Source organism: Danio aesculapii, chromosome 2 (genome assembly GCF_903798145.1).
Source record: "Danio aesculapii chromosome 2, fDanAes4.1, whole genome shotgun sequence".
Taxonomy (NCBI): Eukaryota; Metazoa; Chordata; class Actinopteri; order Cypriniformes; family Danionidae; genus Danio; species Danio aesculapii.
The window spans coordinates 31251663-31279088 of NC_079436.1; the positions used below are offsets into that span (position 1 = coordinate 31251663).

General features: G+C 34.8%; 4 protein-coding genes across 6 annotated transcripts in view; 2 read left to right on the plus strand and 2 right to left on the minus strand.

Annotated features, from left to right (window-relative positions):
• myripa (myosin VIIA and Rab interacting protein a) overlaps positions 1–2971 on the minus strand; it is a 44344-nt gene extending 41373 nt beyond the window's left edge. For both annotated transcript variants that reach the window (XM_056477227.1, XM_056477221.1), the window contains exon 1: positions 2741–2971. The gene's annotated coding sequence lies outside the window, so the exon portion shown is untranslated. The remainder of the gene's footprint in view (positions 1–2740) is intronic.
• Positions 2972–5238: 2267 nt separating this feature from the next.
• Positions 5239–8232, plus strand: si:ch211-106h4.12 (uncharacterized). Of its 2 annotated transcripts, XM_056467053.1 has the most exons (6): positions 5243–5403; positions 5821–5889; positions 6173–6250; positions 7536–7643; positions 7765–7858; positions 7936–8232. In XM_056467053.1, exons 1-5 carry the CDS (start codon positions 5269–5271, stop codon positions 7813–7815), a joined length of 441 nt encoding a protein of 146 aa, XP_056323028.1. In that variant the 5' UTR covers positions 5243–5268; the 3' UTR covers positions 7816–7858; positions 7936–8232. The 2 variants fall into 2 exon arrangements, with proteins under 2 accessions (XP_056323036.1, XP_056323028.1); XM_056467061.1 differs by lacking the exon at positions 6173–6250 and having other exon boundaries at positions 5239–5403.
• Positions 8233–11220: 2988 nt separating this feature from the next.
• On the plus strand, positions 11221–16704 carry ackr4a (atypical chemokine receptor 4a). The gene is given in 3 exon segments (XM_056467073.1): positions 11221–11307; positions 13232–13373; positions 13376–16704. Coding segments are annotated over 2 exon segments (1095 nt in total). The 5' UTR covers positions 11221–11307; positions 13232–13234; the 3' UTR covers positions 14332–16704.
• A 106-nt stretch (positions 16705–16810) lies between these two features.
• On the minus strand, positions 16811–26453 carry e2f5 (E2F transcription factor 5). Its single transcript, XM_056467085.1, has 8 exons — positions 26175–26453; positions 24292–24401; positions 23966–24127; positions 21160–21268; positions 20705–20990; positions 19980–20114; positions 19858–19896; positions 16811–17853 (listed from the first exon to the last, which is right to left on the minus strand). The coding sequence occupies exons 1-8, from the start codon at positions 26313–26315 to the stop codon at positions 17744–17746; spliced, it is 1092 nt and encodes a 363-aa protein (XP_056323060.1). The 5' UTR covers positions 26316–26453; the 3' UTR covers positions 16811–17743.
• Between the last annotated feature and the right edge of the window lie 973 nt (positions 26454–27426).

Genomic DNA, 27426 nt, shown 5'->3' on the forward strand with positions numbered 1-27426 from the left:
ATGCACAGAAGTGTTGTTTAGCCACTGAAATTTTCCGGTGAACGTTAGATGTGACTATTTTTAATTTCATAAGGGTCCTTTTACAGCATTGATAATGTATTTTTTATTTTGGCTACGTTCACACTGCAGTTAAATGTGGCCCGAATCTGATTTTTTTGCCCACATGTGACTCAGGTAATGATAGTGTGAACAGCCCAAACCGCATGGAATCTGATTTTTTCAGGTCAGATCTGTGCCACTTTCATATGTAGTCTTAAATCAGACACATTTCTGATGTTTTGCAATGCGACCGCAGTGTGAACGGTTATGTCGGATTTCATGTTACTTTTACATAATCTTCAAGCGATATGCGTCATCATTCTGTGCTGCAAACATCCCCTACTCCTCACTCAGCATCATAGTAGAATGGCACACATGGTGATTACCACAGAAAGTTGGTTGTTCATTTTAAAAAAGATTTTGGAGTGTGTGTTGCGGATAGGGGATCCGTGTGCAAATGAGGGAGAGAAAAAAGGGCAGGTGCTCGAGCACCCAAACCCACTTTCTGAATGTGTCTGCTGTTTAGAACAAAGTAAAATTAAATAACTCTGCAAACGGAGATGAACCAACTCTGCCTCACAGTTCAGTCTGCAGCTGCTCATTAACCCTTGATGAGTTCACTACAATGGTGGTCAAACATACGCGCACCACAGTTGTCATAAATCACAAATGCTCAGTGTTTACAATCACAAGTGACTTATTTTAGATTTCAAATGCCGAAATACACATTAGTAGTAGCAGAACAATCATTTACAGTTCATGAAATACACCACGGTTGTGTGTGAAAAAGGAAATAATCATATAAGCATGATCTGACAACGTGCTTACTTTATACAGTTTCACGTGTGCATAATTAGTCATTTTGTGCTACAAAATTTTACTTTAGCGCATCCGGGTCAGTTTAGGACAATGATCTGTTCACACTGCAAATCTGATATTGGGCACATTTATAAGAGCAGTGTGAACAGCCATGCAAAAATATCAGATCTGAGAAAAAATCTGATTTGAGCACTAAGCCTGGCAGTGTGAACGTAGCCTTAGTTTAACAACAAAACAGCAGTTAATAGCACCATTTCGCCTAGCCTGCTTTACTGAGGTGAAGTTGGTTTTATATTCACATTGATTCTTTTTGAACAATGACAACTTGTGACGCGCTCCCTATATTGTTTACCATGTTACTCTGAATATTCAGTCTGAAATAGCATGCAAGTATTTCTTAGTAATTCCTGCACCTCGCCGGCCAAGCAGCTCAACATACAGTAGTTGCTTTAGGACAAAGCACGTGATAGAGTGAGACCAGCAATCACTGCATGGATAAAATATTGCACATTATGACAAGTGTTGCTTGCTACACAACTGAAAAGGACCTCGATATAATAGTTTTTTCGTTCAGAATTGTAGTGTTATAAAGTACTATAAAGTTTTCTAACTGGTGAACGACATGATGTAGTGGGTTATCTTTAATGTGCGCATTCGTGATTTCAGGAGGCGTGGTTTTGGACGACAGGGGAGGGACTGAATTTGAAAGATATTATGCTAACACATAGCATTTAAGCAGATCACCTACTGCACCTTTAACATGTACTGTATATCTTTAATTGTTAAACATTGTTAGCATTAACTTAAACTAAAACTATATAAAAATAATTTAACTAGCTGGAATAAAAGAATGAATACAATAATAATAATAATAATAATAATAATAATAATAATAATAATAGAATATAATAGTAAAAAATAAATTATTCAAAATTAATTATATTAAACTATGATTAAAACATGTTACAGCTACTTTTTCTAAATTACTTAAAAACGAATAAATATAATAATAAACAAACCTACAACAATGCAGGTATCCACAACAGTTTTGAAAAACAAACCCATGGGCTTTCATTAACCACAAAGCAAAACTAACAATCTTTCTGAGCAACCTCGAATCCATCTGTCGAGTTGACAGTAAAAGCAAACACAGAGCTTTTTGCCCATGAGGTATAACTACAATTTATCTGTCAGAAGGCTGCAGCACCTAAAAGAATCTTTCTGCCAAAATGAAAATGCTTTCATCACTCACCCTCAATTCTTTTCCAGACATTTGTGAATTTATTCTTCTGCTCAACATAAAAGAAGATATTTTGAAGGATGTGGCTTAAACAATTCCAGTCCTTTCTCTGACTTCCAATGTTGTCGAAAGAAATCAGCAACTGCTTTGTTACAAGAACTTCTCACATTATAAAACGTTCAACAGAAGAAAGAAATGTAAGCCTACTGGTTAGAAAACTCAGGTCATGCCTTTTATGAAGTTCACAACTGTCACACCTCACCATTATTAAGAGGCATCCCTAACATGCATTGAAGCAAATGGAGACTGACACTTTCATTTTGCTTGCTATAATCGTTTGTGCTCCACAAAAAAAGTCATACTGTATGAAGGTGAGTGACGACAGACTTGTTTTTTAGTAAGCTGTCCCTTTAAACCTGACTTTAAGTTTGCCAAAGTCACAGAAAGAAGCTGCTGCTCAAATGTTCAAATATCAATTCACATTTATCCAAGCATTTATATTTCTATGACAGTTCACAGTTAAAATGTTTTTATACGTACAATCACATCACGTTGGCTCCTTAATATAAACATTACCCTATAAGGATCTAAAACAACAACAATTGTTATTTTGTGAGGAGCTAGTTAGGATGCAGCACTCACCGTCGCGTCTCCAGCTCAGTCGCTTACGTCAGCTCTCTTCGACCAGCGGCTGCCAAGCTGTCAAGATTTGAAGTCAAACTCATTATGTATGTCCGCGTCAAATCAATACGGTCAGCGTCTTTCGGGCACGCTCAAAATGAACATTTTGACAAGTTTGACAAATAAGTCAAGAATATGAGGAGAAAGCGCGGGAAATGAGAGCGCGCGTGCACCTAGTGTGGTCTCAAGCCATTTATGACCACGAGTCCTGAAATCTGCCAACCTCCTGTTCTCGACCACTGCAGTGCTGCTAATCCACTTTTGAACGTGGTGAACACTCATGACATATTGAGAATATATTGAGAATAGCGTCTTACTTGTTATAGTCTCGATATTTAAAATAGAAACTCTCATTTTAATTAATTAAATATCATTTAAAATAAATACATAAAGCCTTAAGAATAATGTTAAAGAATAGACAAAATAATTGTGTTTGAGAATAACATTTATCTATCTCTCTATTTTCTCTAGCTAGCTCTAGTCTGTTCATTTATCAATCCATCTGTCTCTTTGTTTATACATTTGTCCGTCCATGCACCCATCGTCTGATCTTTCATCCATGCATAGATCTGTTAGTCAGATCTTTCTTCATTTAGGAAAATTATAATTTTGCTTGATTAATATTATTCAAATGTGTTTTGTTATTGTTTTTGCTTTCTTCTTAAGTCATTTAATAAATAAATCAAAGGTTATTTGTAATATTAATGTTATAACTAATATGACCAAATCTAAGGAGCAATTAAGAGACAAATTTGAATTAATTAATTGTATTATAGTAATAGTGTAGCAATTATGTTGTTTTGCAGCACTGACACATATCCAACAGTTTTGCAATCATAAAAATAATGGCACTTGTTTAACAAAATCTTTGCAGTAAATCAATGTTTAAAGCAGTCTAAATAAGCCTAAATTAAATTTCTGGTCATGGTTTTATTTAGTAACCTTGTCCAATTGGAAGACCAGCTGAAACCAGTCCCTGTTTACACCTGTTAATGCTGTTTTGACTAAATTATGGAAAAACAGACAATGCAAAATAAATAGGGTTTAAAAGTTGAGCCTGTTCACTTCTGTATACTTCTAAACAGGGGCGGACTTATTGATTTGGGGGCCCTAAGCAATTCCAGGTTTGGGGCCCCATTAAAACTCAAAACACTCTTTCTAGATATTTTTCCCCTCTGTAGATTTTTTGTAAATATACAGCATGTTAAAAATATGTCTTTAATGGAAGCTTTATCTTCTTAATGTAAAATTAAATACAATAAATAAATAAATAAATAAAAACTAACTATAGTTGACAAACTATATGTACAGTTAGCTATTTGTACAGCCATGATTCGATTTTAATATTTGCATGTGCAGTATACCAAAGCAACGTTCTACTATTCTTGGGGGCCCCCAGTGTTGAAAGTAAGTAATATTGTTAAAATTTTAATGGTTATAGAGAGATTTTACAACAAATGATAGAAAATAATCGAGCTATATGATTAATTTAGGCAATTCTTGGCATTGGTCGGGGTCCCCTAATTACCCGGGACCCTAAGCAGCTGCTTACCTTGCTTATTGGTTAAGTCCACCCCTGCTTCTAAAGGTAGTTTGAGCACATTCAAACAGGTCTTCGTAAATGCTCAAAAGGTCATAGTAATTGAAAGAGGCAAAAAAAAAAAAAACACCTAATCTCCACCTACAGCCATGTAATTCTTAAATAGTGTGGGACGTTGAAACACACCAGTCACATACTGTAGGATCATAGGTCTGTTTTAAACAGAAGGTGGAGATGGGAATGTGTCTCCTACTGTACCTGTGATTCGATCATCTAAAAGCCACCTAATATAAACAATAAAACAGAGACCCCCCACCCCACCCCCAAAAAATGATGTTCTCTTGCTTCATTATTTTATATGTCATGAATTTTTATATATTTCTTAACTTCCCTCTAGTTTTGTCTACTGATCCGCATATTAAGGCTGTGAGGAAAGCAAATGCTTCAGCTTTTTCAGACTTAAGCTTTATCACATGCATAAATCCAGTCAGCTGGTTTGGAAAGAGTAACACAAAGCGAAGGACAACAAACTTTTCCCTATACCTCACTCTTTCTCTGTCCAAAGAGAAAGACACTCTTCTTTTCAATCACTTTTTATTATCAAATTTATAAATTTCAAGAAATGGAGATCATCTACTGCAAACACAGTTATAAATCAATAGCACAACTGAAAGCTGGATGATAAACCACATTAATAAGAGCCTTATGAGATACATTGACCCTCTCTTTGCCCCTCGGCCAAACAAATCACACACGGATGATAAATCTCATCTGCCAGTATTAGACAGAAACTCACTGCATACCCAAGCAAAGTTGCTTGCTGAATGCCGTTTCAAAATGTTTTCATCAGGGCAAATGTGTTACTGCCCCTTTTCTGGACATCTGGTAATAATTAAATGGGAGTATAAAGAGGAGATGAAGTGCGTCTGCTCTGCAGAAAAGCAACAGGATGAAGGTGTGTGAGCAACTAGGGCTGCTGTGTCTCAGCTTGCTCATCTGCAGTCTTCATGGAGAAGAAATCGATGGTGGAGAGAGCATGGACACACCAGTAATGTTTGATGAGGAGGATATTCCTCAGCTTCAGGTGAGGGGTGAATTCAGTTGGCAGTGCTTCAACTGAGCTCAGTCATACTGGGAGAAGGACATATATATGTATTTTTCTTTTTGTTTTTGTTTTTTGCAAAGTGACTGATAGCACCAATGGCTTATTTTATATCATATTTGTAATTAAAATCATTTTGGTAGCAATTATGTTTTAAATACTATCATTAATTAGCAACCGAGAATTTTTTACTGGTATTGAAAAACAAAACCATACTGAATGCTCTGAATAGAGCCACATGTCCTCTCAGAACCATGATTTAAGCTCAGTTGTATGCACATTACGTCCACGCATCTATTTGGCAGATATGTTGGAAGCTCTATTAATGCTTGAACAGACACAATTGTTCTGCAGGTGTTATCAGATATTTTTAAGTCTTTTATCAATGATTCCTTTAAGATGTACAGAGTGCGACGACAGACTGAGGAGGAAAATGCAGAACAGACAGAAGTTGCCATGCAAAAGAGAGTAAGTGTTCTGTGACTTTTGTGAGATGATTTTTCCAGCTACTGCCGTTTCACAATCTAATAAAGATTACAGGGCTTTGGATGATGATGATGATGATGATCTCTCCTAGGTCACTACTTAAATGTCAGTAGTACTTAACAAAATAACTTTTTAAAGATCTGTCAAAATATATAATCTGCAGCTTACAGCTGTATCTGTCATCATAATTGTTTCCCAAAGCAGAGAACATGATGTAAAACGTGTCACCAGAAAAAGTAAAGATTTGAATTTTTATGATCTAAAGGAAAAAGGCAAGACTGGGAAACCAAAACGTCCACGTTCAGGATACCTTTCCGTTTTACGAGACAATGGAGGGCCCGAGGTAAAAATAAATGATCCATTAAAATATTTAGCAAAAGTAAAAACAGGTATTTTGTTACACTGAAGGTCATACATACAGTTGAAGTCAGAATTATCAGCCCTCCTGAATTATTTGCCCCCCTGTATATTTTCGCCCGATTTCTTTAACAGAATTAAAACAAAAAATTTTCAACACTTTTCTAAAACATCATAGTCTCAATAACCAATTTCTAACAACTGTTTCCTTTTATATTTGATATTCATTTGCTATGATGACAGTACATAACATTTGGTCACAATTTATTTTGATTGTCCGTTTGTTCTCATTAGATTATAAGTAGACTGTAAGGGTGGGATTAAGTTTGGGGTTAGGGTTAGTGTAAATTGACAAGTGTAAATTTCTTATATTTAATTGTCTGTTTAGCAGCAATATCAACAGATATTAAGCAGGCAGTCAACTAATACTTAAATGGACCATCAAAATAAAGTGTTACCTAATATTTTACTAGATATTTTTCAAGATACTATAGTATTCAGCTTAAAGGGCGATTTAAAGGCTTAACTAGGTTAATTAGGGGGGTTAGGGTAATTAGGCATTGTATGACAATCGTTTGTTCTGTAGACAAGACAAAAAATTATTGCAAATGAGAGCTAATATTATTGACCTTAAAATGTTTTTGTTTTTGTTTTGTTTTTAAAAAAGGAAAAACTGCTTTTATTTAAGCCAAAACACATCTGAAGACTTTCTCCAGAAGAAAAAAAATATGTTAGGAAAAATATGTGGAAAAATTCCCTGCTCTGTTAAACATCCTTGGGGAAATATTTTAAATAGGAAAAAATAATAATAATAAATAAAATAAATAAATAAATAAATAAATAAAAAATAAATAAATAAATAAATAAATAAATTAATTAATTAATTAATTTAAAAAAAAAAATCACATGAGGAGTAATAATTATGACTTCAACTGTATATGATTTTTAAAAAAATGTATATTATATTTAAATATAATTTCCTATAAGCATGTGACACTAAACACTGGGGTAATGATGCTAAAATTCAGCTTTGTATCACAAGAATAAATTACATTTTGAAATGTATTACAGATATTTAAAATTGAAATAATATTTCATATATTTTTGTTTTTATTGTATTTCTCTTGTTTCATTATTATCAAATGCAGCCTTACTAAGCGAAAGAATCTTAATGAAAATGGATTAGAACTGTACATTTGGCAAGGCACACTTCTCCAGTAAAATTATTTCATATTCTAAAAGTACTGACTTGCTTTACTCTAAAATCTCAGTCAGACATCAACCTTCGTGTCAAGAGGCAGGAGAAAATCAAGAACAACAAACGGAAAAAACCACGTCCTGGACAATTCAGCCTTTTAGGAAGCAGTAGACCAGACCAGGTAAATCCAATTCACTGATCACCATCAACATGCCATTTAAACACAATAGCGGCCATTTTAGGTCAAATAAATAAACAAATATTAAATTGCTTAACACTGAACTCCTACTTTAAACCCACAGCAGACTGTCCGTGCCAAAAGAGAGGAGACTGCTGGAGGGAAAAGTCCCTGACCAAAAGGTTCAACCATGAAATGGATCCAGTGCTTTTCCCCAGGTGAAAAATATTGCAACACATTTACAAAATAAGAAAAAAAGCTACTAGGTTTAACAGTTTCTGCTCTCTCGTTACAGGTTCACTGAATAAGGAATTGCACAGACACACATCACCATAATATATCAGAAATAGTGTGTAAGCCTCAGGATATGTTTGTGAAAGTATTCATTTATCGTTCTATAGCCATCTTTTCTAAGCAAATGCATTTGCTGGATTCTGTAAAGCTAGAAGTGGACTCTAGGCGGCAGCATTTATCCGAGAGAGGAGCGCTCGATCGCTGGCTTGGCTATTTTATTATTTTTTTTAAACGTGATGATAATTGATGCCTGTTGATTTTTATATTGTATTTACAATAAAGCATTTCTTAAAAATCACTCTTTTATTGTGCGGAACGAGTGGAAATTGTAGACGAAGAATGGCTTTCTGTAAAGGTTTGACAGTTCTACTGTGTAAAAGAAAGACACTGTTGACAAAAACGACATAACTATTACTCCTCTTTTGTGTTTGAGTGGTTCTGCCAGTTTAAATGTGCCAGAGAAGTTGTTAGTCGTAATAAGGCGTAGGAAATAATATGTTTCTTGCCAACTTGTCAAAACACATTGGCGGTCGAAAGCAAAGCAACACCCCTTCTTACCTACAAGCATAATCCTTCATAATAACTCGAAACTATTTTCTTGCCATTGAACTTGGTTGTTATTCAAGCATCTAAAATAAGCTGGTAAACCTTTTATTTAAAATCACACTTGGCCTTTGTGCAGAACCACTGCATTCACACTGAGCAACAAAAAGCAACCACAAGCGACCATGCAAAACAAACATGTGCACCCACACAGATATCTATGGAACCAGTGCAGACTTCAGACTATACTTTAAAAGGCCTTCCCTCAAATAATAAAAATACATACATAAAAAAAATAATCTAAACTAACTTGGACTTCTAATGACAGTTATATATTGCTGTTCTCTGATTATTTGAAAGGTTTCTTTTATCCTAATTTGTACAGTTGTATTCAGATTTATTAGCCCCTGTTTATTTTTTCCCCAATTTCTGTTTAACAGAGAGAAGATTTTTTCCAACACATTTCTACACATAATAGTTTTAATAACTCATTTCTAATAACGGATTTATTTTATCTTTGCCATGATGACAGTAAATAATATTTGACTAGATATTTTTCAAGACACTTGTATACAGCTTAAAGTGACATTTAAAGGCTTAACTAGGTTAATTAGGTTAACTAGGCAGGTTGGGGTAATTAGGCAAGTTATTGTATAATGATGGTTTGTTCTGTAGACTATCGAAAAAACAATATAGCTTGAAGGGGCAAATAATTTTGACTTTAAAATGATTTTAAAAAATGAAAAACTGTTTTTATTATACCCGAAATAAAACAAATCAGACTTTCTTCAGAAGAAAAAAATTTATCAGACTCACTATGAAAATTTCCTTGCTCTATTAAATATAATTTAAGAAATATTTAAAAAAAAATAAAAAAGTCAAAGGGGGACTAATACATTTTGACTTCAACTGTAAGTCACTTTAGAAAAAAAAACATCTGCTAAATGAATTAATGTAAATGTCTAAATGAAACCAAATAACCTACAGCTCAAAAATCAGGAAGAAGCTCTATTGAAATATAATTTAGAAGATTTTAGTAAAATATAAAATTCATGAACAGTTCTTAGACAAACTAATGTTGTTAAGTTGGGAGAAAAATAAATTATTTTGCTTCTCAATTTTCTTGACCACAGTAAAGAAAAAAGTAAGTTGTGCAGATCTTAAACTACAAACTAGTCAAGAACACATTTTTCTTGTAATAAAACTAAAGCAGAATTGTACAGAAGTCGGAAATATTCACATTTTTACATTATAAAATAAATTTAAGAAATAAAAAGTGCATTTAAAGTTAAACGTGCATAAAAAGTGCATGCACATTCAACTTTGATTAGGTTTATATAATAATAATAATAATTGTTATTATCATCATTATTATTTTTGTGTGTGTGTTTTCACCTTCAATTGATAGGACTGTAGAAAGTATTGACAGGAAAGTGTTGGGAGCAGAGAGTGGGGAAGGATCGGCACGTGCACGTGTTGACGCACTAAGCACGACGCCCTCAGCGCTGAATTATTATTATAATTATTATTATTACTATAAACTTTAAAGGGCACCTATGATGAAAATCATCTTTTGTAAGCTGTTTGGACAGAACTGTGTGTAGGTAAGTGTCCACAGTCATACTAGAGTAATATAAAGCCAATAAGTCTCTTTTTTTAAATGTCCTGACATTAAAATAAGATCCAAATCCCTCCCATTTTGAGGCCTAACGTGACATAAGAGTGCAGTTTCCCCACCCATCAAATTGATTGACAGCTGCGTATTAACATGTCTCCATAGCAATGCACATAAACATATCAACAAAACAGGACGTGTGCAAAGCAACTGGGATTAAAAGATCTGTTGAGCTCTCTGTGATCATCAATCTTCACATGATCAAGAATGAGTTTTACAAGTTTAAAATGGTTTTTTTTTAAACAGTGCATTATTGTAATAAATTACAGCGATTTTACCAGCTTTATCACCACAGCCATGTGTCAGTACAATTATAAAAGAAGACGCTTCAATCCCAGTTTGTGGATGTTAAATCAGGTTTATTTTGTACATTAACACAACGGATATCCATACAGCAGTGGATGTTAAAGTGTATCTTGTCACATTTGCCGTGCAAAAACATTGTGCCCACTGTGTGCGTTTGTGTATGTGCGTGAACTTTGTAACGACATTGTGTGTGACTCATCGTTGCAGAAAGGCTTAAATTAACTCCACAACAAATACATCAAATAATCATTGGGAAAGTTCTTACTGTAGTATTTCTCAAAAACGTGATGCGAGATCTGCTTCATGTCTGTCACTGCTGTTTATCTGACACAGCTGAGGCAGAGATTGAGGCACACACTGACAGGCACATGGGAACGGTGGGTGTGGAGTACTAGCATTAAAGACATAGGCCACAAAAACAGCTACATTGTGTTCAGAGCAGAAAATTCCAATATTTTGAAAGGTATAATAAATAATCTGATAGATGTTTTGAGCTGAAACTTTACAGACACATTCTGCAGACACAAAAGACTTTTAAATCTTAAATCTTGAAAAATGGGGTAAAATAGTAACCCCCTTATAATATAAATAAAAAAAGTGTTGAACCTGCTATGCATTACAGTTATCTCATATGCAGTCTAATATTGTGCAAACCAGTCTGTAAGACTTAGAGGGCCTGTTTGCTGTGCATGTTTGTTGGAAACGTACTTGAATCACAGATGGGCTGAGTGTATGGTGAGGTGTGGGAGTCAAACCCTTCATGCATGAGTCACAGTAAACACTGTTTTACAGGAAGAGCAGACAGAAACGATCCACTCTGCCTTCAGGCAAAGCTTCAACCATTTAGAGGTAAGAAAGGCATGGCATTTTCAGTTTTAGAAGATTATTTTGTTTTTAAGAAGAAGTTTAATAGGATCCAGATGTTAGCTAGTAAAATAGCACGCAGTTTGGCAGATAAATCTTAAAGAAAAGAAAGCAATTGTGTGAACATTAGGATAAACAATAATGAACCGTTAAAAACGTGCATATCTGCTATTTGAAAATACCTCTTGGTTTTTAATTTCATTGATAATTGTGAAATAAAACACATTTGTAGTCTTTAAACAAATTACGTTACATTAAACTAATTTGGAAAGTTTTGAAATAATTGAAAGTGTTAAGACTCTTTGGCAATGCATTCAGACAAAAAGAGAAAAATAAAAACATGAAAGGTGGTGAAACTTGCAACTTCTGGTAAATTGGCTTGCATGGGAAACCTTGGGAGTGTTTATAACATTTAACTGATATGCATCTCTTCGTTCAGTTTATCTGTGATTTGAAGCATGCATAAAAAGGGCATTTGAAAATAAAGATTGGGAATGTTTGGAATGACTGTTACATGCCTGAGGCAGTAAAACATCCCATCTGGCAACCATATGCTTTCCAACTGTATCAGTACTTGCTCTTTTTTTTTTTTTTTTTTTTTTTTTTTGCAATTCTCACCATCGTTTTTTATTTGATTATTGTTGTTAAAACATACGTGCTGAACAAACAACATAATGAAATATAGAAATTCAACTACCCCCACCCCTTTATTATGCTGTCTCTTTAAACTGGGGTATCCAATGAACAGAAGTTGACAGAAAACAAAACAAAGCACAGTATCAATTATACAAAATAAGGAATCATTCTGGATCCTGATCATTGTTTTGAGCAATAAACATGGAGATTTTGTCAGCAGCTGAAGTCCAGATCTTTAAAGTACTCATGTGTACCAAGTTCACTCGAGCTGTGGATATTTCCAACATTATAATGTCCTGAAGTTGTACCAACCACTTGTACGTGTCCAAATTATGTGGAGGCAGCCAATGTTGGGCTAGTACTTTTTTTGCAGAAGTTAAGCCAGCCAAATAGCTTTTTGTAGCTTGGTAAGATTCAACGTAGAATCAATCGCTCAGTAATAGAATGAAAGAATTCACCGGTATAGGATGTTCAATAATTTTAGATAACATAATACAGACCTGATTCCAAATTTTTGTACTTTTTCACATTCTCACATCATATGAAAAAAAAGATCCAAGTTCCTGGTCAGGACATTTATTACAGAGAACTAAAAGAGGCATTGATATGATGCATTTTAAATGGGGTCCAGTAGGTTCTATGACAAAAGATACAGCGAACCAATTGGTGATTTGGTGTGGGGTTTTTAGATGAGGTAAAATGTTCTGAGGGCATGACAGTGGTGCAGTGTGTAGCACAATCGCCTCAGAGCAAGAAGGTTGCTGGTTCAAGCCCGGTTGGGTTAGTTGGCATTTCTGTGTGGAGTTTGCATGTTCTCCCCGTGTTCACGTGGGTTTCCTCCGGTTTCCCCCACAAGTCCAAAGACATGCTCTGTAGGTGAATTGGGTAAGCTAAATTATCCATGGTGTATGTCTGTGAATACAAGAGTGTATGGGTGTTTGCCAGTGTTGGGTTGTGGCTGGAAGGGCATCTGCTGCATAAAACATATGCTGGATAAGTTGGCGGGTCATTCCACTGTGGCGTCCCCAGATTAATAAAGGGATTAAAGCCAAACATAAAATGAATGAAAAAAATATATAGTTATTCCCAGTCTGTGACCCACTCTTCTAGTTGACAGTCAGTTTCCCAACTGCGCTGTATAACTAAATGCTTCGCTGCAGCCGCTGAGGCTTTTCTGTACATCCATGAGTTAAAATGATTAATATAGGACAGATCAAGTACTTGCATTTTTTGAATGTTTAAACACTCCATTAAACCTTGCTTTCATTTTCAGAGAATGGAGAACTCCGAGGAGCATTACTACGATTACCCTGAGTATGAAAACAGCAGCTCTAACTTTAGCTATGATGACTATCAGACCATCTGCGAGAAAGGCGACGTTCGCTCCTTTGCAAGAATCTTCCTCCCAGCTGTTTTGGCTTATCTCTAGTGATTGGTTTAGCAGGCAACGCTCTGATTGTGGCAGTGTATGCATACTGCAAGCAACTGAAAACAATGACTGACACATTTATAATCCACCTGGCAGTCGCAGACCTTCTCTTGCTCCTAACGTTGCCCTTTTGGGCAGCCGATGCAGTCCATGGCTGGCAGCTCGGGATAACCATCTGTAAACTCGTTTCTGGTCTGTACACCATCAACTTCACCTGTAGCATGATGCTTTTGGCCTACATCAGCATGGATCGGTATTTGGCGTTGTCAGTGGGATCCAGAAACCAAGGCCTTGGACGTGTTTTTCAAAAGAAGCATTGTGGAAAACTCTGTGTGGTGGTTTGGATGGTTGCGTTTCTTCTCGGCATCCCTGATTTAGTGTTTTCAACCGTCAGAGAACTCCCTCATAAAAAAAGCTGCCTTGCGATGTATCCGTCAGACATGGCGCTCAGGGCTAAAGCTAGTTTGGAAGTGGTGGAGGTAGTGATTGGTTTTCTGCTACCTTTATTAGTGATGTTGTTCTGCTACACCTGCGTAGGCCGAGCCCTGCTGAAGCTCCCAGAGGATAAAAAGTGGAAGAAGTGGCGGTACATGCGTGTTTTGCTGGCGATGGTGGGAGTTTTCCTGGTCACCCAGTTGCCCTACAATGTGGTCAAGTTCTGTCGGGCATTAGATATCATGTATACGTTTGTCACTCACTGTGGGGTTAGTAAAAAGCTGGATTGGGCTACTCAGATCACAGAGAGCTTGGCACTAACGCATTGCTGTCTAAATCCTGTTGTGTATACTTTCGTTGGTTCCTCCTTCAGACAGCATGTTTTGAAGTGTGCCAAAGACTTTGGAGACAGAGGAAGGAGGTTGGCACATGCGAGGGAGCAACAGGAAGTCAATATTTCATTGAATTCTCATTCGCACTCCCGAGACACCAGCACTTTCTCCATTTGAGCATTGGGAATGAAGAGTTGTAGATGTTTACCAGACTGTGGAGGATTTGCATCATCTGCAGCTTTGGAAATGTGTACACAAAGTGACAGAACGGAGCTTTGTTTCGGAGCATTTGACCAGAAGAATAAATTCTTAAGTAAATGCAGAGACGCAAGATGTCAACATTCGAGTTGGTATCGAAAAGAACAACAAACAAAGACCAAGCTTTGCGGAGTGATATGAGAGACATGGACTTGTGTGAATTGATGGTTTACTCAAGTCATAGCATGCTGGGGTAGACATATAAGACACCATGTTTTTTTGGACTGCATGCCACAATGGTATACTGGCATGGGCATACGCAAATGTCCGATTTTTTTGTCTTTCATGAAAATTGATATGATATGGAAGGCAATCAGTGCCAGAAATATTTTTTTAAATTATTATTATTTTGTGAGGGTTTCTTACCTTTTTATTAGACAGAACAGTATAGATAGAAAAGTGTGGAAGGCAGAGAGAGGGGAAGGATAGGCAAAGGACCTCAAGCCGGGAATCGAACTTGGCTCACCGTGAGAGCACCTCAGTGCTACATGTCACCAGGATATTGATGCTGACAGGGCCAGAAATCTTTTAACGAAATGCATGAAATTTGATCCATACAACATGCACGTTATACTGTATGAACTTTCAGAAAAATTGCAACCTTGACATAGTTGAACAGCATTTAGGCATAAAGTAGAGATACATTTAACATTGCTACCGTAACAAGATCAGTCTGTGCTTTGTTATGCACACTTAAACGGAACAATACAAAATTGTTTCCTCTACATTAGTTAAGATCTGCATGTTTGCACCATAAAAAAAAATAAAAAAAATAAAGCTCCGTCAAACTCCTTAAAAAGGTTTAACTATGTCATCAGGTGCTTTTAAATTACTTTGATCCACGCAAGTTATGGAAGACTATGAAATTTTGTCCTGCAAGCACAAAGGAAATCAGCGTATCTGCATGATCAAAGCTCTGCCTTAACATGGTCAAGCTCTGTGTGATGACAATAAAATGTAAAAACTTTGGGCCCTGACTGCCTTCCTCACCATTTGTACAGTACATGTATGAATTAGAATAAAGTAATAGACTGACCTGAAAGTTTGCATTTATGAGTAGGAAAGATAATTACAAGACTGTGTGCGCAATGTATTTTTTTTACATCAACATCTGCAAAATTATGCATAAAGAGACGTTTTCTAAACTCGTACAATATTTCTGGCATGACTTGAATAAACCAGTAAGAACTAGTTCCATGGAAAGCAGCAAATATGAATGAATATCACAGCACTTAATCCCACAACTGACTAATCAGAATCAAGCTCTCTAGATGAATAACCTATAAGAACAAAGACAACAGAAAACAGTTATTGACCCCATCATCATTATAGACGAATGTTCTTGTTTAAATAAGCTCATCATGTTCGCTGTTGTGATCTTTAAGTGTTTAAATCATAGGGTTTTTCGTTTGGGTGTAATAACAACATAGTGCCTGGTTGGTCGTTTTGCACATCTGCACCATTTCAGTTTGAAATGTTTTGGCACAGTTCTGCAATATCTAGTTTCACAATGATCAAAGACGTTTGAAGGAATTTCAGGAGAAGAAGATTAGCATTCTGCAAAAAACCTTGGCTGACTTCAATGGGTCACGAGGGTGAAAACTCATTTGTATTAACTCCAGCTGCACAATCCAAACAAACCTTTACAAAACAAATCTTTCACCATACATGTAAAATCCTAACTGATTCTCAAAAGAAAAGCATATAGAACAGGAGATAGACAGTTTAAATCCTAATTTTTTTTTAGACAAAGGCTTTTCTGTCCCATAATCACACCTAAATAAATACATTTTAAACATGAATATAAACATAAAATATCACTATCTGCTAATAACACATCTTAGCAAGATGATATTTTAATTTTCAATTTAATTTGATTATTTTTTTTGTTTTTATAATTCAGATATGAGCTCTGTTGTTTTATTGTTTGGGGGAAGCAAACCAAATAATGTGTGAAATATTTTAATATAATTTTGTTTATTTAAATAAAGAAAATTATATTAAAATGTTTCACATATAGTTTTTAAATATTATATGGTATAACTGATTAAGTAAAAAAAAACAAAAAAAAAAAAAAACAGCAAAATAAATTTCATCCATGTTTTTGCTACCACCTTCTGGTCTGTTAAGGTTATAACTTAGGTTTGTTTAAAAATGACTGTTCCTTTTTAAATCTGCTGTCCAAATACTGCTGTATGTGAAAAAACAAACCTCAAGGCAGATAAATAAATGGAGAGACAACTCAAAAGAATGCTTCATGTGTGTTATATTGTAGTGCTACAAACAAACCTTTCAACACCAAACATAAGTGATCACAATACTTGAGCAATGTCAAGTGTTTCATATACACATATATATATATATATATAAAACAAAACTTTGGTTAAAAAAAGTGCAACAGAACAAAAAACATTGCTCTTTTGATTAGAAAACTATACAAAGAAAATAGTTACTTACAAACTGTTTAAGGCACAATCTTGGAATGCAATGTAGAAACAAAGATTATCCAAGGCAGCTTTATGTCCTCCAAAGAACAATATAGTACAAAATTATACTCATTTCCCTTTTTTAAATAAATTGGATTGCCTCGAAACACAAAAAACAAATCAGCTTTTCACAACAAGGTGAACAACAGTGATATTCCAACATGTCAGTCAGTAAGAAAGACAAACAAAACGCAATATAAATATACACAGTGGAGTGTTGATTAAACAGGTAAGAAACAAACAAATCGAACCGCTCAAATCGTTGTGTGTGCTGTTAAATAATATTATTCATTTTCATGTCTACTGCTTGCAATATGTGGTAAAAAATATAAAAGGTTAGAACTTTAGTATCAAGAATAAGAAAAAAACAGATCGTTTTAGGCACATGTTCCAACAAGTGAACAGCCAAATCTTAAAGTGTATCATGTTTGGGTGGTTTTAATTCCTCAGATTACATTCAGACTTCCCTCCATTCAACTCTACGAAATGCACCATCACTCATCGGAAACAATGGGTGAGGTAAAAAAATAAATAAATAAAACGAAACCAAACTAACGACTGTATCAAACAAAATAACAATAGAGTCTACAGTTTGGGTGGGAGGGTTCAATCTTTCCGGTCTCTTTCTCTGAAACATTAGTCATGGTTGAAAGCGGACAGGACAACACTGTTAAAGACTTGCTAAGGATGAAGTGTAAATGAACGCAAAACTGAGTGCAAGCCAAAGTTCAAGGTTCAGGAAGTGTGGCAGGAATGCAGCCGTTGGCAGTGGGGGAAAGAGATTCGTTACCTCTGCGTTTGTCCTTTGAGAATGAAGTGTGGATCAGTGTGGCACGAATCATGTTCTAGTAGTTAAGAATCTGTACATCAAAGAGGTCACAGACTCCCTCGTTGTCATCCAGGTTGAAACTGTAGTCCACACCAGGGTTGGGTGACAGTCTTAACAATGGGAAAACTGCAGGAGTATATAGAAGCTTTCACTTATCATAGTACACGTTCTGCTGATAATGTAACAATAAAAGTGATTTATTTATTAACAGTAAAAATGGCAATACTATGAACTAGTATTACTTTTTTAAACAACTTTGCCATAGCAGAAATAAATGATATTTTAAAATGTATTAAAAACCATTTTGTATTATCAATAACGCAAATAGCTGCTGTTTATATTTTGTAATAACATACTACATTTTTCCCGATTTTGTTTTATCAATATGCTAAAAGCTACTTTTATAAAGATTAAAAGATCAACATTTAAAGGATTCTTTATGACGTAAAAAAGACAGATTTGACTGAAAAGTTTATTTATTCAAAGAATATATTACTAAACTTCTGAACTTGTGGACAGTATATACAGGGAGTTGGTATCCCGATCCTGAAATTTTTGGTAATTGAAAAACACATTTTGCATTATTCTTGAAATTATTTTAAGTAAAACGTAATTTTATTTAAAAAAGCTAACATCAAATGTAATTTAATACATAACCAGTGATTGAGCATCACTCCGGGGATTGTCGTAGCCCTGATCTCCTGTCTTATTTAAGGTGGAGGTGGTACAAAAGTTGATAGCTGCCCTATAATTCTCAATGCAGGAAAACCCTGATATAGATGGAGTACACAGAGGTCCAAACAACCAAAAAAGGCAATTTTAAGCACGATAACTGTAATATAGTTTTTTTTTAAACATTATTATTCTATTGACCTTATTCTTCAATGCGGAAGTTTTTGCGATTGTTTTAGAACTTCTGATTCAGTTGCCTATAGGAGAAATGGCTAGGAATAATAAACGGCAGAAAACGATCAAACTACTCGCTCTACAAACAAGTGTTTGCATGGCTATACAGATAAAGCAGAATAATATAATAAGAAAATATCAGTTTGCAACATCCAGCACCATAACTAACTGTTTTTAACGACTAAAAATAAATGGAAGCGAATGAAACCAGAAGTCTCAAGTAAAAGAGATCCAAATGGCTGTGCCCACTCATATGCAAAGAATAAGGTCAATACATTAGAAAGGGTCTGGTTTCATCTTTATGAAATGTTCCCTAAACAAAAAACAACATCATCCTATATTTTCTTACCATGAGTTACAGAAGACACTCACTAAAATAACATTCAGTATAAGTTTAAATAATAATATTGTATATATATATATATATATATATATATATATATATATATATATATATATATATATATATATATATATATATACACATATATACATATATACATATATACATATATACACACACACACACACCAAATAAATTAGTTTAAATCCTTATAATTGCCACTCATTTTTCAGCAAGAAGTTTATAATCCTTTGAAAAATAATTATTTAGCATAATCAGTTAAAAATCTAATATTATTTCTCATCAAGTAAAGGTTTAAAATAAGCATTTTGTTTATTTTTTTCCCTTAAATATATGTTTCACATTGACACATTAAAGTAAACAATACACTTGCATTTAATTTGCTTTCCATGTGTATAGTCACTTTTATAAATTTTACTTAATGCAGACACCAAAATGGGAAGTCTTATAAATGATCCATAGACACATACCTACATATAATATTAAAAATAAAAACCAAAAAAAAAAAGAAAAATTAAGACTTGATAATTTTGCTGTTGTTAGCTCAAATTTCAGTGTAAAGTAAACATTTTTGTTGAAGTTCTCAAAAGGAGTTGATGTTAGATTCTATTACTAGACATCTCACAGCTAAAATGAGCTCATAAAAAAATCATGCACAGAAGGAAGGCCTTGAGAGGAACCATCACTCAGCTGTGGGAATCCATCCTCCTTTGGTGAGGACATATTAAAACGATTTATCTACACTGCTAGCTATATGATTAACTGATAAAGACAGCACACAACAGTAAACTCCTTGTGACCACAAGAGGCCATTCAGAAGGCCAACAATGCAGATAAACGACAAAATTATTTTAACTTACCATCTGAGGACATCAATTCATCAATAAGGTTAGAAACTCCTAGAGGAAGAAGAAAAAAGCTGTTTAATATTTAAAAATAAATGTAGAAATGCTCCGGAACAATCTTTTATTAGCTTGATCACCTTCTCTGTCATCCCTCATTTCTTCCAGCATGGACTGCAGATCCTGACCTCCCAATTCCCTCTGCTGTTCTTCAGGACCTCCTAGAGAGCCCTGCATCAACAAACACTGACTGGCAGGAGACTCCGGGTTGCATTCTTGAAAAAAAAAAATGCTATTATCATTTAAAAGATTGGGGATCTGTAATTTGTATAAGAAAAAAAGCAAAACATTTATAATCTTACAGAAACATTAAGTTTCAAATGTTGCTGTTTAATAAGTTATTGATGATATTTTCAATAACAAGAACAACAACAAAAAGAACAAAAACAAGAAGGAAAACAAAATTACACGTTAAAATAATCTAATAGTAATCATTTTCATGTATTATTCTTTCATGACACATGAGACAACTGCTTTTAAAGATCAGGATCATTCAGAAAGAGCTATTTAGTAATGTCAGCATATCATATAGACAGAAAAGTCATTCATTTAAACTACATACAGTATAGTCTCTCACAGCCATAGACTAGCTATCCTCTCAAATATACTTATTAAATAAACAAGAGACTACCAAAACAGACCACACTGACCCCAAACTCTCAACAGTAGTATACATTCAAAATATATATTAAAAGTATAATAGAAATATTTCCTCATCAAATCTTAACATGCAAAAAGAACAATGACTGGTATTATAGACGTCAGTCACACAGTAATTAATAGGGCCGATACAAAAAGAAATTACCCATGTGCATATCAGGGGACGTGGAAGATGGTGTGAGCTGGTGCTCTGCAGCTGGACTCTTAAGCAGGCCACGCTTTTGATCACAGAGATCAATGGAGGAGATGGGGAACCTCTGCAGTCCTGCTGGAGTGCTAGGAGGAGTCGGCATTGAGGAAATGTCGTCTATAGGAGGAACCGAGACGACAACAGGCTTGGAGCAGCTTGTCTCTCTGTTTATCAGCATGACCTGGATGGGAGCTGAGTGACTTCGCAGGTTCACCTGGTACTTCTTTTGACCATTGTGGCCCTGTGTCAAAATTGTAGACCCCCCCAAAAAAAAGCGAAATGTAAAAAATAACTTCACAAGCACATTACAAATTATGTAGAGAAAAAACAACAACTTCATTTTAGGTTTCAGATTAAACCTTTAAATTCCTCTAAAAGGCAAATCATGCATTGGTGTTGGTGTAACGTACCATTTCAGGCACTGGGACCTCTAGTTGAGTTCCTGATGGTGCCATGACAGCTAGAAGGGTGTCTCCGCTGAACGCATCACAGATGTCCTCATGCATCACATAGCTGTATGTACACAACACTAAGGAATCTGAACAATGGCTAATAAAATTTCAACCATCTCGCACATTTTCATGTCAGAAAAGTCCAATTGATACAGAGCCCCAAAAGGGACACAGTGATGAGGAAAAAAAAAAGTCAAAATAAATGAATAAATAACCTCTGCAACTTCTTGAAAAAAAGTATTCTTGGTTATTAACATAACGGGGTAGGATAAACAACTATTTCAATGCTTCAAATCTTGGGAGAATTAATTTGTGAAATTAATGAATATGAATATATATATATATATATATATATATATATATATATATATATTTCATCATCATGTCCCTTTAGATCAGGGTTATCAAGTCCATTTTTAAACATCCCAAAGTTTCTAATAGGTGTGAAGTTGGTCATGACACAATCATTACCCTGAGCTTACCCCATCAAGTGTGCTTTGAAGTCTACTTGCGGTCAAATGAAACACACCAAGTAAATGTGCACACATTAGATTAGCTAGTTCAGATGTGTATAATTAGAGTAGGAGCTAAACTGTGAAAGACAGTGGCCTGCAGGAACCGGTTTGGACACTGCTGTCTTAGGTTATAAGTACCATAACATTTTCCGTTTTGAGAGAAAAGCCTAAAGTTATGATTAAACCAGTTAAATCCAGAGAGGAATAACTGGTGGGGTGAGGGTTATGAAACTCTAGAATGAACCGCATTGGATTAGAGACTGGTAAAACTGGACTAGGGCCACTCAAATACCCAGCAATAAACAACACACATTCAAAAAAGGACCAGCACTGCATTCAACATGTAATTAGGTGCACTCCTCTGACAATGGCATTTTTCTGGGACTGACAATCATTTGAAAACCCACCCCAAAATGGAGGAATATCAGACAGGAATGGGGGGGATTTGACTAGTGCTTCTGGTTCATGCACTAGGCATGTTTCATTACACATTTGCACGCATCTTTATAGATATTTTGTAAGTGTAAAAAAATATATATAAAATAATAAAATAAATATTTAAATATTGTTGTACATTAAAAAAAAAAAACCTCAATGTTCAGAATTACTCATACCCCTTTTAAATAATAAACAGAAAAGTTAAATCTCTTTGATTGTCTCCACAAGATGTCTGGATGTCTGCTTCTCTGTTCTTAGCTAAACCTCTATTTGTTGACTATCTGAATGGCCTGATGGCTTAATTTTGAGCCTAAACCCAGGGGCCTGTACCATGAAGCCAGATTATCTAGCTGGCCAGTTAATTTTCAGATTACTTTACACCAATTCTGAGCTTTAGGTAACATGAAGGTAGCTCAGCTCACCATCTCCATAATACTACGGCAACAAAGAATGATTAAAGTTTTACTCAAGATCAGTGCAAACTAAATTGAAAATTAACTGACTAGCCAGCTAATCAAGCTTTATGGTACAGGCCTCTGGTCCTGAACTCTCTCTACAAATTGTCAATCAGGTTGAGATCAAGGCTTAGGCTATAGGCCACTCCAAAACATTAATGTTGTTGTCCCTGAACCATTACTTCTCATTACTAGCTCTCATGCAGTATTCTTTTGGTCATATCCCACTTTTAGTACATTTGGATGCTGTCTGTACCAGCACCACCAGTTTTTCATCCATAATGTTGATATAGTCCTTTTTCTACATATCATCTATCTTAGGGAAGTGACCTGAATCACTGGCAGAGAATCATCCAAAGATCATGAAGTAACCGTCGCTGTGCTTAAATGATGAGAAAGTATTCTTGGAATGGAATGCTTCCCCTTTATTAGACCAAATATAAGCAACATTCATGTGTCTAAAGATCTGCAATTTGTTCTTGTCTGTTGATACAGGGACATCCAACTGTTTTAAAATGAATTTGTAATTCTTGCCAGGCATTGACAATAGATCATGATTGAATTTTTCTTATGTTTTCTGTAATTGTGAATAGAGGAGGATTAATTTTGAACAAACACAAATTTCAAGAATATTCTGGCCTTATTCCTTTATATGAAAACTATGATCGATTATATGTAGATTTAGTCGACGCATAAGGATCTTTGTAAAACTAATAAAAGTGAATCCAATGAAAATTGCACCAAAGTAGTTTGTATAGGTAAAAAAAAATGAAATAAAAGTATTGACTTTTGAATAATTGAATTTGAACTTAGACACACACATACTTGTGTTATGTATATATAATGGTTTTATTTTTAGAGGCACATTGCTGTGGATTTATAGACATTTTTCAGTTTAAAATGATATCCTACTATTACAGTTGTGCAATCTAAATGAACAATATGTTTGTGGCATAAATGTGAATGTGCCACAGCCTCATGCCCAAAATGTCTTTATTGCATTGCTAACCTGTGGATAAAAAATTAAATAAAAAGAAAAATGTAAACAACTTCTGGATTAACACATAATATACATTATATGTCATATCCTATCAAATGCCTACCAGACTATAAATATTATTCACTTTACATGCTCCATGTTACCTGTAATAAAAATAAATAAATAAATAAAAAGTTTACATTTTAGTTTTGTGAAAGATTAATTTCATGACTTGTCTGCAAAACCACCTTCTGTGAGTGCAAAAGCTTTATTGCAATATATGGGAGCTTTTGCTGAATAGACACATTTCCATTAGATGCATTTTCAATTTGCATAATATGAAGGTTGATGGAAATGCCTACTGACAGTAAGGATATCTGCAGCTGTAGGGGTCTTCATTCAGGTGTTTGATGCTTTGTTGCAGACATGCTTTCTGCATGTCCAGCTCTCTTTCCTGAAGCTCCAGATCAGCAATACTTGCCTTGAGAAGTTCCACCTGCTCAAGAACCTCCTGAGGCTGGCAGCCTGAACTCTCCCCCCTAAACAAGATAAAGCAACTGCTTTGGAGATGGATGCAAAGGAGCATGGTGCAAATTTAGCACACATTACAAAAATGCACATAATTATGTAAAGAAATATGTTTACGTAAATACAATGTCAGTACCATCAGCACTTTGTGGCACATCTTAATCTTTGAACTCACTTCCACTGAATGGTGTTTTTGGTCTTTTTTTCAATGAGTCCGATGCCTTCCAGGACATTGGTGATGTCATAGATTCTCCTCTTTTGTTTGACAGCCAAACTGTCTGCAGCCTATGAAAATAAACCACAATGTTATTATCAGCAATCGTACAGTTAGAAAACAGGAACTAGTTATTTGCGGGACCCAAAATAGCTTGTGTTGCTATATACCAACAAATTTCTAAACTGATATCATGAGTAAGTGTATTATCAGGAAGAGCATCTGCAGGTGATAGCACTGGTCAAATTGACCCCACATTATAAAATTCTCGTTTCTATCATCATTTGCATTTAGGCAGTACTCTTCCTCAAGTAAAGAAATCAATTGAACCCTGTAATATAAGAAAGTACATTTCTACAGCATTTCCACATTAATTTTAATTTGTTAATGTGCACTTTTAGGCAGTACTATTACTCAAGTTAGTGTATGAAGAAATTAAATATTGTATATTGGTGTCACAGCATAAAGTGCAAAGACTGTTTTTAAAATAACCGTTCAAAATTAAAAATTATTTAAGAACTAATTGTAAACTAGTTAACTAACTGTATTAAATGACCAGATGATAATAAATGTATTTTCTCATGCAAACAACACACAGACACACAAAAAGTATAATTTGTACCTCATTTCAGCTGGCAAAAAAAAAATGTATCTTTCCAGTTTTTCTAATTTGTCATTTTTCATTTTAGAAGCACAGCAACTCAAGTTAATGTATTAAAATTTGAATCTTTTTAATTTTTGATGTACGAAAATCACAAGTCTATGAATAACTACACCAAAACAACAGATCCCAAACCTGCTGGCGACCAGGGTGCGATTTACAGGGGGGTTTAGGGGGGACTGACTCCCCTTAATTAACGCTTGACCCCCCCGTCCCCCCACCCCACCCCCGGAAGGGATGTATAGGGGTCAGTTCTTTAATACTTCGAAATATTTCACTCTGATCTGTATTTTAAAGACTAACGTTAATAATTAAAATAATTGCTAATATAAATATACACTTTACCACCCCTACAACGGTCCAAACCATTGGTAATGCATAATTGCTCCAATCAGTCTATTCGAGAAAAAGTGTTAAAGCGGCAGATCTAGAGCACCAATAGACTTCGTGTTCACAAGACTTTGTTTTCTCGTAAAACAGGTGTTTGTATCTACATTTAGACTGAAAATAAAAATCAAATTAGATGCATAGTTTGTAGTTTAACCAACAGTAACATCTGAAATAGCTAATCAGGCAATACTGTAGGTCAGAATACATTAAATATCCCTCAAAACGCTGAAAACGTAAAAGCGTTTTTATTAAACTAGATGTAATTTAAAATAAATATATAAATGACTGAAGCCTGTATTACACAAACCCAAACAGCTGACTCCCCCGTCAATTTAGGATGCGCACAGTTAAGCACCTCCTAGTTGTACATATAAACAGACTTGCAACATTTTATTTTTAAATCGTTTAGGTGCCTTATTTAGTACATTTTAAAGGGAAGTAACAGGTGTTAAACTGAATATTTTCTCCAATGTATTAACATGTTGCGCCTCTGCAGCCTCAAGCGTCAGGTAACAAACACCTGCTGTGGGAGAAAAATGGGTTTCTGTACAAAAGCCCCTGACACAATGACACGCCATTTCGATCTTTCGTTTAACAGTTTTAATAAACCTCGAACCAGAGCTTTAATGTTTCTGCACATCTCTATTAGTAAACGCCTCAGTTGACGGCGAAAGTTCACTCAGGTGAAAGAGTTTCTTTGTGTACGTCCTGACTGAACTCAGCAGCCTGCCGACTTTCATTCATTCTCGTCACTCATTCATTCATTCGACTCGCAAAAGTGCTTTTAACCCACCACTTTGAGGTCGAGCACCCCATCTTTGGCCTCCTGGAGCAGGGTGACGAACTTGACTGTGAGGAGACCCAAACTCTTCTCGTGGCGACTTGACCCGTTCGGTGTCGAATGAGGGAAACTCGCGCTGTTCGACTCGGCCATAACATCCAAATGCCTGGTGTTACTGAGGTGACACAAAAATGTCCTCCTTTGTCCCGTGTTGAGGTGGACCTCAGTGCGGCTGGTGGCGGTGAGGGGGAGCAGAATTCATCTCCAGCACTTCTTTACCTCAGGCTACCCTTCTACTGCTGATGGCTCGAGGCTTTTTAAATCAAAGGAAATGACGTTGGATTACAGTTACTATGACAACGTCTTCGCTTGAGCGTTTGGCCAGAGCAGTTTTTATCAGACACAAAAACCCAAATAAGATCCACAAGTCCTAAATATACCGGTAATGTTCATTGACTTAACACGTTTTCTATTATAATGTGGTCAAAAATATTACCTGCAATTTCTTAAAGTCACATTATATTTTTTTCTGCGTATTTTTGTAGTTTATGTATTTATTTTTTATATATTAATTCTTTACAATTTTTATTTAACTCATTTTAATACAACTTTGAGTTCCTTTTTATTAATTTGTATGTTTCTTAATGAATTGTATAATTTTATTTTAATACGATATCGGATAATCTGAATCGTATTTAAATATATGTGTATTTATTTTTATAATAAGACTAGTTAAATCCAGTTTTTAATTGTTTCTTTTATGTGAATGTGTTTATGTATTTATCATAAAAATTCTAACAATAAAAAAGGTTTGATTATTTAGTGGAGTTTATTTTAATCATATTTTATTCATTCACTTTTTAATTATTCTTTTTAAAAATTAAACTCCCTTACAGTGCCCAGGTTAAAGAACCCTGGTTCAGATATTTGTCCCAAATATTTTGAGATTGTATTAACACTTTTCATTTAAAATGTTACCCAATTCACAGGGAAATGGTTAATAATAATAATAATAATAATAATAATAATAATTATTATAATAATAATAATAACAACATTTCATTATTTATTTGTAATACAATCTGTTATTTCTTTTAATCTAATATATATTTGTTTTATTTAATCAAATTATTGGCATCCCAAAATTAGCTTATTCTTCTGTCAATGTGCATTTATTTATGTTTCGTAAAATATTTCAAATATTTTTTTATGTTTGATTATTCATTCATTATTATTTATTTTAATATTATTACTTATTTGTTTT

Coding starts and splice junctions, on each gene's coding strand:
- e2f5 (XM_056467085.1), bottom strand. CDS start 26,315: ATGGCCGAGTCGAACAGCGCGAGTTTCCCTCATTCGACACCGAACGGG. Junction 19,897..19,979: donor AATGAGGGATGACAGAGAAG/GTGATCAAGCTA, acceptor TTCTTCCTCTAG/GAGTTTCTAACCTTATTGAT. Junction 17,854..19,857: donor TGAATTGATGTCCTCAGATG/GTAAGTTAAAAT, acceptor ATACTCCTGCAG/TTTTCCCATTGTTAAGACTG.
- si:ch211-106h4.12 (XM_056467053.1), top strand. CDS start 5,269: ATGAAGGTGTGTGAGCAACTAGGGCTGCTGTGTCTCAGCTTGCTCATC. Junction 5,404..5,820: donor AGGATATTCCTCAGCTTCAG/GTGAGGGGTGAA, acceptor GATTCCTTTAAG/ATGTACAGAGTGCGACGACA. Junction 5,890..6,172: donor AAGTTGCCATGCAAAAGAGA/GTAAGTGTTCTG, acceptor TATGATCTAAAG/GAAAAAGGCAAGACTGGGAA.